The sequence below is a fragment of the Mauremys mutica genome, chromosome 4, assembly GCF_020497125.1.
Source record: "Mauremys mutica isolate MM-2020 ecotype Southern chromosome 4, ASM2049712v1, whole genome shotgun sequence".
Taxonomy (NCBI): Eukaryota; Metazoa; Chordata; order Testudines; family Geoemydidae; genus Mauremys; species Mauremys mutica.
The window spans coordinates 160614825-160629245 of record NC_059075.1 but is presented as its reverse complement, the minus strand read 5'-3'; the positions used below and the strand labels follow the sequence as shown (position 1 = coordinate 160629245).

General features: G+C 43.7%; 1 protein-coding gene across 1 annotated transcript; it reads left to right on the top strand.

Moving 5' to 3' along the window:
* Positions 1–598: 598 nt before the first annotated feature.
* On the top strand, positions 599–1549 carry LOC123369564 (olfactory receptor-like protein OLF1). The gene has a single exon (XM_045015284.1). It carries the CDS (start codon positions 602–604, stop codon positions 1547–1549), a length of 948 nt encoding a protein of 315 aa, XP_044871219.1. The 5' UTR covers positions 599–601.
* The last annotated feature ends 12872 nt before the right edge of the window (positions 1550–14421 follow it).

Here is a 14421-nt window from a genome sequence, read left to right as displayed (position 1 = left end):
ACCTCCAGCACTGAAAGCCTCAGCCCCAACTCCAACCCCTTCAGCTAAAGGAGCGACCTTCTTGGTTGGAAAAAGTAGGCAATTACATAGTCACTGAAGCCAGTGCTTTCCATTGCATCTCTGGGTTTTCATACAGGCTAAATTAAATGCCAAAAAGCTTAATTAGCACAGTAAGCAACTTTATGCCAACCCAACATGCGAAGTCACAGAGCTCCCTTTGCTCAAAGAGGGTAGAAAGATTGACACTCCTCTACTCTCACCCCTTCTTTAGCTAACAAACAATCTCTTCAGACTGAGACAATTTTCACCCTGATTCTCTTACAGCAGAGTAACAAGTCACTACTTGCTGCTCGGATTAGTGAATGGGAGTGTTTGTCTGTGGGGCATAATTAACCTGTATGTCATTGTATTTATGCAGTGTGTATTTTATCAAACAACTGGAATGACCAGCTCTGAACATCTAGCTCTGTCAATTAAGCCCTTCCCATTTAGAAACGGATCTCCATTTATATTCACTTACTTCATTACAGAGAAGGGACAGGTTTTCTGGACTGTCCACCTGCCCACAGCTCTGTAGCTGCCTGATCTCTGTTCAGGAGAGATGGAAATGGGAAATCACTCAGAGGTGACTGAGTTCATTCTCTCAGGACTGACAGATCGTCCGGAGCTGCAGGTCCCCCTCTTTGGGGTGTTCCTAGTGATTTATGGTGTCACCCTTGTAGGGAATGGGGGGATGATCCTGTTAATCAGGATTGATCCCCGACTCCACACCCCCATGTACTTTTTCCTCAGTAATTTGTCTTTCTGTGACCTCTGCTTTTCCTCGATAATTTCCCCTAAGTTGCTGCTGAATTTCTTAGCCGAGAGGAAAAGCATTTCTTACTCTGCCTGCGCTGTGCAACTGTATCTCTCTATTGCTTTTGGAGATGTTGAGTGCCTTTTACTGGCTGTGATGGCGTATGACCGTTATGTGGCCATCTGTAACCCGCTGCACTACACGGTCACCATGTCCAGGCAGCTTTGTAAACAGCTGGTGGCTGCTGTGTACGCTGTGGGGTTTGTGGATTCAATGATACACACGTGTTTTATATTTCGGCTGTCATTCTGCAGCTCCAACATCATCAATCATTTCTTCTGTGACATCCCCCCACTGTTGGCGCTCTCCTGTTCTGACACCCGCATCAATGAGATTGTGATATTTGTTTTTATGAGCTGCATGACAGTGAGCATCTTTGTGACTTTTCTCCTCTCCTACGCCTATATCATCATCACCGTCCTGCGGATCCGCTCTGCTGAGGGCCGGCGCAAAACCTTCTCCACCTGCTCTTTCCATTTGACCTCTGTGGTCTTACTTTTTGGCACCCTCCTCTTCATGTATTTACGTCCCACCTCCAGCTATTCTATGGACACAGACAAAGTAGCCTCAGTGTTTTACATGGTGGTGATCCCCATGTTGAACCCTCTCATCTACAGCCTGAGAAACACAGAGGTGAAGGACGCCGTGAGGAGAGCAATGAATAAACTCCTAACAATTCCTGAATCTGTTTAACTCTGTACTGATTTAGTGATATGGAGTGGGAAACAGGTGAATTCAATTCCCAGCCCATTGCAATGTAATTCTGCAGAGCCTGTGGGAGTGTTGTTCATGATTGTATTGTTCTTATTTTTAATTTGTTTGCATTCCAACAAGGTCTGCAGGGCCCAACTGAGATCAGTGGACATAATACGGGAAGAATCACAGGTCCAGAAAGAGAGATTGATTCTGTAAACTGGTAGCTAGGGGCACTCACCTAGAGGGTGAGATGCTCAACTTCACATCTCTCTTCCAAGGGTTATTTAATGGGTTATCCACAGTAGAACAACTTTGAAAGGAGAGACTGAGAACAACCCAGACTGGAAGAGCACATCACTCAGGGGCTGGCATGTTTTCTGGAAACGCAGGAAACCCCAGTGCATAGTGTTATGGGTTGGGTCACAGAGACCCCCATTGGGACTGTCATCTGACGAGCTGAAATTACCTGTGAACCCGTTTTCCCTGCCAGCCTGGGCCCCCAGAATCCTGCCTTGCTGAGGCAGACACGCTAGCCTGCTGCAACACAGACCCATGGTCTGGGGCACGCCCCCATAAGTGCAGATCTAGACTGAAACCAGCTCACCGGGATACCTGTCTCCAGGACGCAGACAGACAGCTCCCAATGGGATCTAAACCCCAAATAAATCCATTTTACTCTGTATGACTCTTATACAGGCTAAATTGATAAATGTTCACCCTCCATATCACTGCAAGGGAGATATGCACCGCTGTTTGCCCCCCAAGTAACAATTACTTACACTGAGTTTATAATTAAACTAACGTGATTTTATTAAGTATAAAAAGAAGCATTTAAGTGGTTTTAAGTAGTAACAGATACAACAAAGTAAATCACAAAGTAAAATTAAGCAAAACACGCAAGGTTAAGCTTAATAAACTCAGAAATCAGTTACAGATGTTAACTGCTCAGCCCAGTTGTTACTTCATGTAAAATCCTTCTCAGGTCAGATAGAAAAGGCTGGACCCTGGTCAGAAAATGTCCCCCACCCCTGTGGTTACAGTCCTTTTTTTTCCAGGTGCTTGCGGGTATCAATGCACAGTGGAGAGGCCATCTCAGCTGAAGACACTCATTGTTTGCTTCTCACATTTTATATAGAACTTTATATAGAACTTCTCCCTCTTTATATAGAAAACCCTTCTTTGGTATTCCAGCTTCAAGATGGATTTCAGTATCTGGTGACATGGTCACATGCCACTGTAAGACTCCAGCTCCATTCTTCCTAAATTGGCCCACACAGACTTGCAGGTAAACAGAGCCATTCACAGTTCATTGATTCTGAAGCACATTTAATGGCCTCCACTTAATATGTCTACATCAATAATACATGTTTATATCTTATTCTCCTAACTTCAGACATAGAAATAACCATGTAAACAAATAAGCTGAACACATTTAGTAGATTACAACCTTTCTAATGATATGTTACATGGGGCACTTAGCATAAAGCATATTCCAGTTATGTCATATTCAGAAGCATATTTTCATAAAGCATTTGGAGTGCAATGTACACATAGCTTTGCCCAGTACTAGACAGAAGGGGGAAGTGAACCTGGATCTCCCACCTCATAGGTGAACAACCCAATTACTGGGCTAAAAATTACAATGGGAAAGACCACCACTGTCTCCTAGAGTGGCCGTGTTGTGACTGGCATCTAAATCCTCACCCCCGGCACACACACACATTGTTTTGGGAAAAGCTATTAGGAGTATTTGTATCATATTTGTGAATAGTTTCAGGTCAATCCAAACGGTATTGTTTTTGACAATAAATTATTAGTCCAGAAGAAATTCACCCATTTCTAGGCACCTTTGCATTCCAATGCTGGGAATTTACTTAAAGAGACATTTGAAGAAGTGACCACCAAATAAAGTGGAATACAGTCACCTGAATTTTGTATCATATTAAAAAGACCTCACTGGAGAGCCAGAGATCCAGACCAGCTGATGCTCTGGCCCTCTGTGTTCCATTTCCCTAAGGAAAGTCATGGCAACAACATTAATTGCATGTGCTCTGTACACCTGTTATCCCAGGAGCAAAGATGCTCCAGGGAGCAAATCTCAAAGTCATCAAAGCCAAATTTAACCTCTGCTGCCCAAGGAAATGGCTACAGAAATATTAAGGGTAACATTGGTGTGGTTAGCAAACAGGGGAAGACTCATCTCCAAGTCTGAATTTAGGGTTCTGAGCTGGTATTGTTTCCGTCCTCAACTCACTGTAAGTGAAGGGAGGAAAAACAAAGAGGTACCACCAAGTCATTGGCAAATAAATCCATTTCAAAGCATTTCACCTTTAATTGAAATGACAGTGAGCTATTCATGGGAGGGGAAGGAAGGAATTATTCTGAGAGGAGAAATCTTAACACTTCTGAACATATTTATCTATCAAAAGAAGGAAAGAGCTTTATCAAGGGAGGGAAAAGGAGAGCAAAAAGCTTTAATAGGAAGGAGGAAAACTCCCCCACTGATTCAGGGAATGTCTATACTAAAGCCATTACATAGACTCAGCTATGGTGTGCAGCAGCCCCATAGTGTAGATGTTTTCCACATTGATGAAAGGGTTTTTCCTTCGACGTAGTTAATCCACGTCTGCGATAGGCAGTAGCTAGGTCAATGGAAAAATTGCACCGAAGGTCAGTACAAGCTAACTGCTTTGCACATGGTGTGAAAAGTTTCCCAGCCGTGTGTGACAGAGCTCTGTTGATCTAATTTTTAAGCATAAACCAGGCATCTGAGAAGCTGCCGATGGAAAAGCCCAGTTGGGAAATCTAGTCCTATCTCCCTACCATGGTATCAGAATCCCCTTTGGTTTTTTTTTGTTCAGGCTAATTGGAAATATTCCAGCTGTCCCAGTTTACCAGTAGAGATTATTCTGTATTCTGATTTTGCTCAGTGTCAGGCTCTGTGTGTGCAGTGGGCACTGTGTGTGTGTGTGTTTGGTGCGTAGTGAGCACTAAATGTGTGTATGTGGTGCGGGGTACAGTGGAGCTGAATGTCAAGTGTAGGCAGGTGTGTGTCCCTCGCCCTGCCCACTGCTCAGGCTGGCATCCCCCTTCTCCCAGTCCAGGGCTCCTTGTGAGCTCGTAGAATCATAGGACTGGAAGGGACCTTGAGCGGTCATCTAGTCCAGTCCCCTGCACTCATGGCAGTTAGAAGTATTATCTAGACCATCCACCACAGGAGTTTGTCTAACCTGCTCTTAAAAATCTCCAACGATGGAGATTCCACAATCTTCTTGGGCAAGTTATTCAAGTACTGTTGGGATGTTTTTCCTAATGTCAAACCTAAACCCCCCTTGCTGCAATTAAAGTCCATCGGTTCATGTCCTATTTCCCCCCCCCACACACATTGTTTTGCAATTTTATTCCTAAACTCTGTGTGATGGGCTGGGTCAGAGAAACCTGTTTGGGACTGCCACCGGATGTGCCTAGACTACCTCTGAGCCTGTTTTCCCTGCCAGCTTGTTTGAACCAGAAACGCTAGCCTGCTGCAAACACAGATCCAAGTCTGAACCACGTCCTCCACAAGCTGCAGGCTTAACTGAAAACAGCTTATGAAGTGCTCCTGTCACCAGCACTCAGATGCCCAGCTCCCAATGGGGTCCAAACCCCAAATAAACCTGTCTTACTGTGTATAAAGCTTATACGAGGTAAACTCATATATTGTTCGCCCTCTATAACACTAATAGAGAGAGATGCACAGATGTTTGCTCCCTCAGGTATTAAAACATACTCTGGGTTAATAAATAAGCAAAAAGTGATTTTATTAAATACAAAAGTAGGATTTAAGCGGTTCCAAGTAATAACAGACAGAACAAAGTAAATTACCAAACAAAATAAAATAAAACATGCAAGTCTAAGCCTAATACAGTAAAAACTAAATGCAGGTAAATCTCGCCCTCAGAGATGTTCCAATAAGCCTCTTTCACAGACTAGATTTTCTCCTAATCTGGATCCATCAATCACTCATACACCTGTAGCTACTGTCCTTTGTTCCAGTTTCTTTCAGGCATCTCCTTGGGGTGGAGAGGCTATCTTTTGTGCCAGCTGAATACTAAATGGAGGAGTTTCCCCACAGGCTTGTATAATCTTTCTGTTGCGGGTGGAAACCGCTTCCCCTCTCCTCTGCAGAATCCAGCTCCAAGATGGAGTTTTGGAGTCCCATGGGCAAGTCACATGTCCATTCATGACTCAGTTCCTTACAGGCTGATGCCACATTCTCTGGAAAGCTCAGATGTGGACTGGTGTTTTTCAAACTTCATTGTTAGCTTAAATATTGCTTGACTGGGCACTTACTGAGAATAGTCTTTTCTCAAGAAGCTGACCAACTGCTTCACTGAGGCTACTTAAAATCAAACAAGTACATAGCCAATAGTCATAACTTCAAATACAGAATGATACATACATGCAAATAGGATGAATAGATCAAGTAGATGTTACATGGCATAACTAACATAAAACATATTCCATGGTCTATAAGTTATAGGAAATAAATAAAATTTACAAAAGGATAATCGGGAAGGAGCTGGCATGCCCAGAGATTTTTTGTTCAGCATTTACAGAGATGCTGCAGAGATCTTCACTATTAAGCACCAGTTTGGGGAATATCCTCCTTTTTGCAGCCTGCCCTAACCTTGGTGATTTCAGTGAGGACTGCCCCAGGAACCTCCTGGTCACAGGAGGCATAGAAATCAGGAGGAACTGTTATGAGCATGATTCCTAGAGGAAGTAGGGGTACAGTGTTTTCCTAGTAATACAATCAACCCTGAAATACCTCACAGGTTGGCACCACTTAGGAGAAGGGGGCACCGACATGCCCTGGAGCACTGATAATACCAGCCAAGCCTGCACACCCGTGGGGGATAATTTCTGCTACCATAGTAAAGAAGGCAAGAGTCATCACTGGGCCTGCCATGGATCTCCTTGGGGATAGGTGATGACCACGATATCCTTGTGCTGCCTCAAAGGGGAGCCAAGGCAACTCTAGATGTACAGTGGCGTAGATATCGAGATGTAAAAAACAATCCCCTTTTACTCAGAAGAGCAGACCCGCCCTCTGCCATGTCTGTCACCTCTGGATTGGTGCACAGATCTCCCTCTCTCTTCCTTATGTGAAGTGCAAATAATAAAAACTGACAATAAGTAAAGGTAAAAACAACAAATAAGTAAGTGTATAGGGAATAAATTTACAAATAAGGGAAGGGATAATTGTGAATAAACAGTAACTAGATAAACAATATGAAAAACCCCCAGTGAAACCTCAGCTTTAAAACAGGAGCATGAAGCTCAGGCCCAAAATACAAATCACCCTGGCGATAGCACATATAAACCCACAACTGAGAAAACCCTATTTATCTTCCTATGTTGTCAGCAGGTCTGTGGCTACGGCTAAGTCCAGGACCTTCACTCATTGGGTAACTAGAACCCACAGAGGAGGAGCACTGGAGAGTCCCTCGATGGATGTCTCAGGGTGGAAGAAGCGACCAAAATCCCGTGGTGATGTTATACCCAGGGACAAGAGCAGGTACGATGGAACGTCATCTTCCCTTTCTCTCCGCCTCAGGAATGGTGGTGCCCTTCAATGATGTACTGGTGCTGTGAAGGCCTGAACCGTGCATGCAGTCACTGGGATGGACTGCGCCACTTGTCGGTGAGTTCAGTCGCTTTATGCCTTTAGTGGCGGGAAAATATGGTACAGTCCCAGAAAAGGCAGGAAACGGTCTGAGGTAAAATTGCCCTTGGAGTTGCCAGTGGCGGGAAAAACCAGTTGGAGCTAGTTATGACTGGATCATGATAACAGTAAACAACAAGATGGCGGTCACAAGATGGCAGTTCAAACTCCATCATGGATTGCTGCTATATATTTACAAACTACATATTGGATTTAATATATACATAACAGACTATAACACTAAAACAAAACACACCCAACATATCCCCTCCTTGGGGCCTTTTTACCTAACCAAGGATAAAAGGTCCCAAACAACTTTGATATAATGATAATAACAATAAGTATAAACAGAACAATGTATATAGATGTACAAGACTGTCAAGCAACATAATAGGCAAGCATCTACAGGGTATTTAAAACAGAGATTTCAAAGATCTCCTTTTAACTTTTCTGAGCTTACATAAGAAGACATTTAATATAACCACATATATAATTAAAAGAAATTGAGTAATCAAGAGTACCATGATTGGATGAAGCATAATAATCCAGGCTGCATGAGCTTCACCTGCATTAGTGGTGAAGATAACTACCCACCAATGTAACTGAGTAGATTCATCTTTCATCTTCTTAAGGATCCTTTTAATTTTATTTACAGAATGATGGACTGTAGACAAAGTTGTTAAGCCTTCTGTTCTTAGGTTGTTAATGTAGTAGGTGAGCTGTTTGTGATGCAAAAACTTTTTAATAGCTTTCAAACTGGCTCGAATATATATGGGCTCTATATGCTACTATAATCAGTATTCTGATTGGATAACTTCTGATTCTATGTCATGCAATGTTAGGTTCATATCACATCCTGTTAAACTGAATACTTTACATAAACATATTTGCCATGAAACTATTGGTTATATTATAAAACTTGTTTACAACAAACGTTGGACATAAACTTCTTATACAAATACAATGTTTGTCCACCTGTACTATGGCCGACTTGTTGTCCAGTGAATGGTTGTGTAATTCATAATTGCATGTCCCCGATAAAGAATTTAAACATACATGAGCCTCCTTCCATATATCCGGGGTACAAGTATATTCCAATCCTTTTTGTTCCATGCATGCTTGTAGATGAATAGGTTTATACTTTTTGTCCTTAAGGTGCACCCATTTAGTTTCCTCCATGGGTATCAAATCGATTGGCGAAAATTCCCTGAGGAATTAGAGGATTAATGTTTTCCTCTACAGTGGACTTTAAGGTAAGCACAAGGGCTGTAATGGTTTTATTATGGGAATAGTAGGTACAATTAACAAGTTTCCACCATTCAGAATTACTTTTCTCAAAATCATTAGAGTTACTTTAAATTATTCTGTTTAATTCCAGGGGCATATTTCCTTTTAAACTCTCTCTTATGATGGATTTTGCCACATTCAATAACCATTGTTGAGCCTCTATACAGGTAAGTGCCTCAGACAGATTCGATTGTAAAATGCCGAGTCCCCCCAGGACTTGTAGGTGGTCTTGTTCTTGGATGTTTAGCCAATAAGAAAGGATATCCACAATATCAAATTTGGTAGTTCTGAACCTCATCAATGTTGATGACAATGACTCCAATAATGTTGATGCATCGTAACCTAGGTCCCCTATTCTTTTAGCGAGGAGGTTCTGATCAATAGTGTTAATCAATCCAAGTCCGGCTCCTACTCCTCCAAGCACCTTGCCTACTATATCTCTTTTCTTTATTTGTTGCAAAGAGGATGGTAAAATACCCTTTAACAATACTTTTCATTTCATCAATACAGGTGTTACATACAGCAATGGCTCACAGCGTGTTTAACCTGTTCCCAATTGGTACATAACCTGGGGACCCACCTGTGGAGGGTTAACATGGATTGGAATCTTGTTAACTTCTGGTCTGATCTCTGTGAAGTCTGGATCTACCTCCACATCCCAGACAGCTCATGAAAAAGGTCTTCCAAAGGGACCTAGAACAGGGGCCAAATTCAGTAGACCCAGTGCTGCTCCATCAATGATGCCTGCTAGATTTGACATAACATTTTGGGAAGATTTTTAAAGAAGTGAAAAATTCCCCATTCTGTTAAGGAATGAAACAGGTTTCATTGAAGCAACACCCTCCTGTGTGACATCACTAGAGGGCAGGGGGATAATGCACATTCTCTCTTCCCTAGCTTGACCAGGTTTCTGGGTATGGACAAGGCATTGCTGTTAGGACAATCTCTAAGGGACTGCTTTTATGACTTTAGGGGTCTGTAACAGTGTGGCACCCACCTCTCACAAGCACCCCTTCTGGTTGCATGTGTCCATAGTGTATAAACAATCCCAGACCTGGTATTTGACCATACCCTCAGGGCTTCCTCCCTGGAGGCAAGGGTTTTGTCTTTTCTGCGTCCTACTGGGCCTAGCACTCCAGATGGGCCATTAAGTAGTTTGATCCTTTTTACTGTTTTCCAATTGAAGCCACTTCCTTAGTGGCCTAACCACTACTCAGGGTCCCAGCCCAGGGACCCTAAAAACAGCAGCCACACATCACTGTGTCCCATTAACTAAACTGCTTTCAGCTCCCTTGGGCTACTACCATATAGCCCCAGCCCTGACTCATGCTTCACTTTTACCTCAGGGCAAATGTACATTCAGGCCTATCAGCCAGCCAGGAGCCCCGTCTCACTCCTGCAGTCCTTGCCAGTTCTGAGCTGTCCATGGTGCTGCAGTTTGCTTTAGCCAGCCAGGAGTTCAATGGAGCTACAGTTATTGACACCAATGAGGGATCTGGGCCATTGACTTCTATGAAGCATTGTCAATATACACCACCTGGGGATTGGCTCATTAACTTCATTGAAGTGACACAGATTTTCCATAGATTCATGATTTCTAGTCTGACCGTTGGCTAACACAGGACATAGAACTTCAGCCACAAATTAAAACTAGAACATCTCTCTTAGAGAGTGATCCAGTTTTGATTTAAAGATGTCAAGTGATTGTGTTTTGGTACGTGGTCCCATTCATGTTTCAAAACGTGCTCAGATTCACATGAGTTGAAGATCTGGCCCTTTGGCTTCAATGGAGCTAGTCGGTTTATACCATCTGTGAATCTGGCCCAATGACTCCCAGGGAGAGGCATCCATTTACACCAGCAGGGGGTATGGTCTAATGGGTAGTGTCCATGCTATGGTTACCTCTTTAGGCAAGTCTAGCAATATCCACCAGACCTAGGCATAGTGCAGAGAAGCCCTGAACATCCTTAGTGGGCACAAGTTGAGGAATGTAGGTCTAATGATGCCCCGTCCACCTGTGTGATGTCACTAGAAGGCAGGGGAGTATGCACATTCCCTCTTCCCTAGCTTCACCAGGTTGCTGGGAAGGGACAAGAGGATGTCACTAGGTACATCTCATTGAAAGAGATTGTGCCTGGAAGGGCTCATCTGTATTTCAAAAGCAACCAAGTCCTGAGACCTGTAGGAAGAGAATGGATATTTGCAATGCACAGGAGCTGTTAGTGTCCCAACTGGGTCATTTCACAAGATGAAATCCCTGGCCATGCATTGAAGAGATCCCAGCAGGGAAGGGCACAAAAATTAAATTGTCCCCTCTTTCATGGGGAATTTACTATTTTTCATTCTCGAATGGCTCTTTTCCCATGAAATAAAAGGTATTTGCATAGAAAGGTGAAGTCTACTCTTTGGGTGTGAAACCATAAAAATCAAGATCTTCATCTTCATCTCATCTGTCAAAACCTGCACTACCACCATCCAATATGCCATTTTTATAGTACTGATTCCATTCAGAAGGGTAATTTCCATAGTTCCCCCTAAGGAGTATATGGATGGCCGTGCACGAGGGAGAAAAGTGCCATGCACCTGGACCGTGGAGAGAATGCATGCGTCAGATGAAGTGGTGGCCTTGAGAGGAATAAGGAGTAGGTGGGAGAGCGGTGGGGTGAGATATGGAGTGAGGGGAAATTGGGACACGCAGGGCTGTGCCGGCTGGAAAGAGACGTGAGGGGGGATTTGATAGCTGCTTTCAACTACCTGAAAGGAGGTTCCAAGGAGGATGGATCTAGACTGTTCTCAGTGGTAGAAGATGACAGAACAAGGAGTAATGGTCTCAAGTTGCAGAGGGGGAGGTTTAGGTTGGACATTAGGAAAAACTTTTTCACTAGTAGGGTGGTGAGGAACTGGAATGCGTTACCTAGGGAGGTGGCGGAATCTCCTTCCTTAGAGGTCTTTAAGGTCAGGCTTGACAAAGCCCTGGATGGGATGATTTAGTTGGGGTTGGCCCTGCTTTGAACAGGGGGTTGGACTAGATAACCTCCTGAGGTCCCTTCCAACCCTGAGATTCTATGATTCCAGCTCCAGGGCTGAGACTGCCACTGACAGATGTCCCTCCTTCCCAGCCTCAGCCTGAGAAGTGATTTCTATTAATTTGTAGTATTTGTTTAGAGAGAGGTATTGGAAACCATTAAGGCCAGATATTTACTCTCAGGTATAGTTTTGGCTTTTCAGAGTACTCCCATTGACTCATAGGTTAAGTGAGGGTGCTAGGTGCTTTACTTAATGAACATAATGACTTTGATTTATTTATATAGCTGTTTTCAGTACAGCACATTTTGCTGTGTTTACTAGCTTGAGTTGTTAGAAAGGATGATAAAATACATGTACTCCAAGGGCAGTGTTAGTTTTCTTTTTATTTGTTTTCATATTAAATAAGCATCGTAATCTTGTTAATTATCCCTTGTTTTAATATTCTTTCTTCTTCTTCCTTCATACCCATGAACTTTTAAAGATTTATATATAGGTTTAGTATGCACAATAAATGACCTCAATATCAGTGCTGCACATAACATTCAATCTGCACAATGATGGGAGTAACTTTGGAAAGTAACCTAGCAAAGGAAGGACATAGAATACCATGGTGATTGGCATCCTATGAATAGATAGATAGATAGATAGATAGATAGATAGATAGATAGATAGATAGATAGATAGATAATCTGAAGTACTCTTACATGTCTTACAGGTTTTACGTTTCACCTATTGGGGTTGGGACAATGAGGTGATTCTGAAACAATTAGTACATTTCACCTGTATCTAACTTTCTGTTCCTTTGATTCCAGACTTGTTGCTAAGACTGGTTGAAATTTTTTCTTGAGAATTTTTTTGATGGGAAATTGGATTTTCAACTCAACTATTTTTTTCAATAAAATTATCGTTTCCCTGGAAATTACAAGATTTCCATCAATATACCAAACTCCCATCCTCCCTAAACAATGGCTTTGGGACTCTGGTGACGTTCCAGGGCAGTTCAGCAAGAGGAGAGACCATCATGCATCATGGGAGATGTAGTCCAGCCTGGGAGCCTGGCCTATGGAAGAGATTGGTGGTGTGTTATAACTGATGCAACCCAGTGGTATTTCCGAACTGAAATATTATGTTTTTACCAAAAAGCTTTCAGTCTCCAAAAACAATTCCCCTTTGTTGATCAGCTCTACATAGTACACGGGTTGCATTGAAAACAGCAGGATGAAATATACTCCTAACCTCATACTCTGTAACCATAGGTGGCAGGTTATATTCTTTTGTGGTGCCCCAGGGTCCTAGTGACCCCCTCCAATATTGGCAAGGCAGAGTGCCCTTACCCTTCCCTTCCGCCCTAGCCCTGAGCCTCTTCAATGCCCCAAACCCCTCATCCCCAGCCAGAGCCCTCATCCCCCTGCACCCTAATACTCTGCCCCTGCCCTGAGCCCCCTCCTTCATCATGAACCCTCATCCTCAGCCCCACATACCTCACCCCTGCACCCTCTCCTATCCCCAAACTCCCTCCCAGAGTGTGCACCCCTCCCCCTTCCCACACCCCCCCTCCTGCCATCAAACTCCCTCCCAAAGCCTGCACTCTCTCCCTTTGCACCACCTCCCACCCTTAAACTCCATCCCAGAGCCTGCACCCCTCACCCCCTCCTGCACAACTACCCCCTGCCCCAGCCCGGAGCCTGCACCCAGCACCCAAACTAAATCCCAGAGCCTGCACCATGCACCCTTCCTCCACTCTAATCCCGAGCCCAGAACCTGCACCCCAGACCTCCTCCCCTTACCCAACCACCCCTCCCAGAGCCTCAGGCAGGTGGGGGGTGGATTTTGGGGTAGGCGGAGTTGTGGGGGCGGGTTCTGGGCACCACCAAAATTTCTACAAACCTGCCAACCATTTCTGTGACTAGGGTAAAAATTGCATCATTTAATAACACAGTAGGAAAGAGTGGGACTAATTAATCCCCAGGGCACCAATTACACCGAGCGTGGCTTTGGTTCACTGAATGCATTAATTAGGTCTCATGGCTCTCTGAGCTCAGGTATTCCCAGTTGCTTCCAGACTCATGTCCCACAGATCACACATCTTAGTATAAAACTTCCTGAATGCACCAAACTGGCAGTTTCTATCGATGAGGAAACACCAACACATCTGTCTCTCTCTTCTCAGCAGGTACGTGTGATTGTCCTGAATTACAGTCACACACACATATGGACACCATGGGGATCAGCGGGTATTGAATTGAAGACCTCCAGCACTAAAAGCCTCAGCCCCAACTCCTATCCCTTCAGCTAAAGGAGCAACCTCCTTGCTTGGAAAATATAGGCAATTACCATAGTCACTGAAGCCAGTGCTTTCCACTATGTCTCTGGGTTTTCATACAGGCTAAAGTAAAGGCCCAAAAGCTTAATTAGCACAGTAAGCAACTTTACCCCAACCCGACCTGCCAAGTCACAGAGCTCCCTTTGCCCAAAGAGGGTAGAAAGTTTGACACTCCTCTACTCTCACCCCTTTTTGTGTTAACAAATAATCTCTTCAGACTAAGACAATTTTCACCCTGATTCTCTTACAGTGGAGTCACAACTCACTGTTTGCTGCTCAGATTAGCGCATAGGAGTGTTTGTGTGTGGGGCATGATTAACCTGTATGTCATTGGATTTACGCAGTGTGTATTTTATTGAACAACTGGAATGACTAGCTGTGAACATCTGGCTCTGTGGACTAAGCCCTTCTCTGATCAGATACTGATGTCCATTTAGAGACTGATCTCCATTTATCTTCACTTACTTCATTACAGAGAAGGGACAAGTTTTCCACACAATCCATCTGCCCAGATCTCTGTAGCTG

What these genes read in the sequence shown, in the direction of transcription:
- LOC123369564 (XM_045015284.1), top strand. Translation starts at nt 602, where the DNA reads ATGGAAATGGGAAATCACTCAGAGGTGACTGAGTTCATTCTCTCAGGA.